Consider the following 2,767-nt stretch of genomic DNA (forward strand, 5'->3'; position numbering starts at 1 on the left):
ATGTCGGCGGCGAGAAAGTGCTCCTTTAATTCGGACTGGATGAACCCGAACGTTTCGGAATATGCAAGCTGGATTAAGCCCGTGCAGAATGATCCTCACAGTGCTCATTGCACACTGTGCTGCAAAACGTTTTCTTTAAGCAACATGGGAGGAACTGCAGTTTCCAGTCACGCGTCCAGCAAGAAGCATCTTGCTGGTTTGAAGTGTCGGTCGAACGCCTCGCTAACTGGTATGTTGTCCTTTTTTACGCCAGCGACGAACGCTTCGGCCAAATGTAGCGAAGACCGGACAGTCGCGCCCGAGGAGCCTGCCCCCACCACAAGTGCGAAGACATCGATGAGTGGCTTTCTTCTGAAGAGCGCTGTGACAAAGGCCGAAATAATGTGGTGCCTAAACGCGGTAGCGACTCACGGATCTTTTCGGTCAACAGCGGTGTCGGCCTCGCTCTTCCCTCTCATGTTTCCGGGATGTGAAGCCGCTGAAAAACTTCATCTAGGGAAGGATAAGGTAGGGTATACGATTTGCCACGGTATTGCGCCTTACTTTCGTAAGAATCTTCTATCAAGCCTTGCCGGTGTGCCGTTCTTAGTTGTTTCATTTGACGAGTCGCTGAACAAAGTGACCCAGAAGCAACAGATGGATGTGCTCGTCCGATATTGGGATGACACTACTGATGGCACTGTGAAAACGCAGTACCTAACTTCATGCTTCTTGGGGCACACGTGTGCGGAGGACCTGGCATCTGCATTCAGGAAGGCCACAGAAGAGCTCAAGCAAGCCAAGATACTACAAGTTTCAATGGATGGGCCGAATGTGAACATGAAGTTCCTGAGGTCACTGAAGAAGGAACTCAAGGAGTTGGATGAGAGTCACAATATCCTAGATATTGGAAGTGGCGGGCTGCACGTAATGAATGAAGCATACAAGGCAGGTCATGCTGCAACTGGCTGGGATGTGATAGGCTTTCTTCGCAGCAGCTACAGCTTGTTCAAATGTGTGCCTGCACTTCGTGCTGACTACGTCACCTTTACAGGAAGTGCACTATTTCCCCTCAAATTCTGTGCTGTCAGGTGGCTTGAAAATGGGAAGGTAATTACCAGGGCGTTAGAACTTCTTCCTAACCTGGTGAAGTTTGTGGAGGGCTCTGTGAAGGCAAAGAAGCAGCCTACATGCTCTAGCTACAGTGCTGTTGCGAACGCAGTGAGGGATCAGCTGTTGCCAGTAAAACTGGCCTTCATGCTGTCAAAACTGGAGCCATTTTTGGCAGAATTTCAGACTGACAATCCAATGGTGCCCTTTCTTTCAACTGCACTGCACAATATACTGCGGTCACTGCTTGCAAGGATTGTCAAGAAGGAAGTGTTTGTTGCTGCAGACACACCCGCGAAGTTGCTCAAGATTGACTTAGAGAAGCTTGAGAACTGTATACCCGTACCTACCTTCGACATTGGGTTCGCTGCGAAGAATGAGCTCCGCAAGGTGCCCAAAATGCCACAGCTTACTTTGCACCAATTCAAGAAAGACTGTGTTTCCTTTGTTAAAGCGTGCTGTCAGAATGTGGTGGAGAGGTCACCATTGAAGTACAAGCTATAGGGGTGCCAGCTGTTTGGACCCCACATTTGCATTGTCTCCGGAAGCTGGCCCCAAACGATTGACCCTGGCACTTGAAGTGCTGTCAGAGCAGCAGTGGATGACTAGTCTGCAAGCAGAGCGGACCCATCGTTCTTACATAGAGGTCTGTTCATCGAGCCTCAACCAAGAAAAATTGAAAAATTTTGACATGAAAGAGCAGAGGCTGGACATTCTGTGGCCAGATCTCTGCTCACATGATGACAAAGAGCTGCTGTCTTTTATCATGATCATCCTCTGTTTGTCTCACGGCAACGCTGCCGTAGAAAGAGGCTTCTCGGTCAACAAAGAATGCCTCGTCGAAAACTTGAAAGAAGACTCGCTGATAGCACAACGACTGGTGCATGATGCCGTGTTGGCAGCAGGCAGCGTGGAAAAAGTTCTAATTACTGACAAGATGCTGCAGATGGTTCGGAATTCCTACAGCGTCTTCAGAGAGGAACTGCAGAAAAAGAAGGCAGAAAGACGAGTGGAGTCAGTTGTTCAGAAGAACAAAAAAAGAGTGGCTGCTCTTGTCAAAGAACTGGAAGAAAGGAAGCGAAGGCTGCTTAGTGACTCGCTGACGGAAGCTAGTCTCCTGCAAAAAAATAGATGCTCTTAAGAAGTAACAGATGAGTGCTTCAAGAACTCTTGTGCAGTGGCTGACACAAACAGCAGAAGCCGATGTGTGTTTGCATAGACTTTGTGCAATAATACTCTAGTCAGCGACTACAATTTTCGGTGAATTATTTATGTTTGCGCTCTAAATAAAACAATGTTTTGTCGTCTGCACTAATGATCTTACATGTATTGCCGCCTATGCAGAGGTCAGGGAATTTCACTTGAAATTGTCAGGTAAAACCTGGAAAAGTCAGGGAACCTTAAAATAATAATTTTCTAGACACCCTGTACGCGCTATTATGGGACATAAATAGTCTTACAGCCTTGCCTCGGTTTTCTTTTCGCGAAGGCAGCTTGTGGTGGCTGCGAGGGCCCCCTCAGGTGCGGAAATGCAGAAGGAACCACGCCACTGTTCAGTCGCACACGCTTGATCGTCAGTCCCTCTGACTTTCTCATTGGTTTGAAGTCTTTTCTTTAAACTGCAGCGGCCCATTTTGCAGTCATCTTCTGGTCACCAGGAAATTTTTGAAAAGCGACC

The 2,767-nt window shown here is 47.9% G+C and overlaps 1 protein-coding gene across 1 annotated transcript; it reads left to right on the top strand.

The window, feature by feature from the left end:
- LOC142791649 (uncharacterized) lies at positions 1-1,593 on the top strand. Its single transcript, XM_075885521.1, has one exon. The coding sequence runs from the start codon at positions 1-3 to the stop codon at positions 1,591-1,593; it is 1,593 nt and encodes a 530-aa protein (XP_075741636.1).
- Positions 1,594-2,767: the final 1,174 nt, after the last annotated feature.

This window comes from Rhipicephalus microplus, chromosome 2 (genome assembly GCF_043290135.1).
Source record: "Rhipicephalus microplus isolate Deutch F79 chromosome 2, USDA_Rmic, whole genome shotgun sequence".
Classification (NCBI taxonomy): Eukaryota; Metazoa; Arthropoda; class Arachnida; order Ixodida; family Ixodidae; genus Rhipicephalus; species Rhipicephalus microplus.

Coding starts and splice junctions, on each gene's coding strand:
- LOC142791649 (XM_075885521.1), top strand. CDS start 1: ATGTCGGCGGCGAGAAAGTGCTCCTTTAATTCGGACTGGATGAACCCG.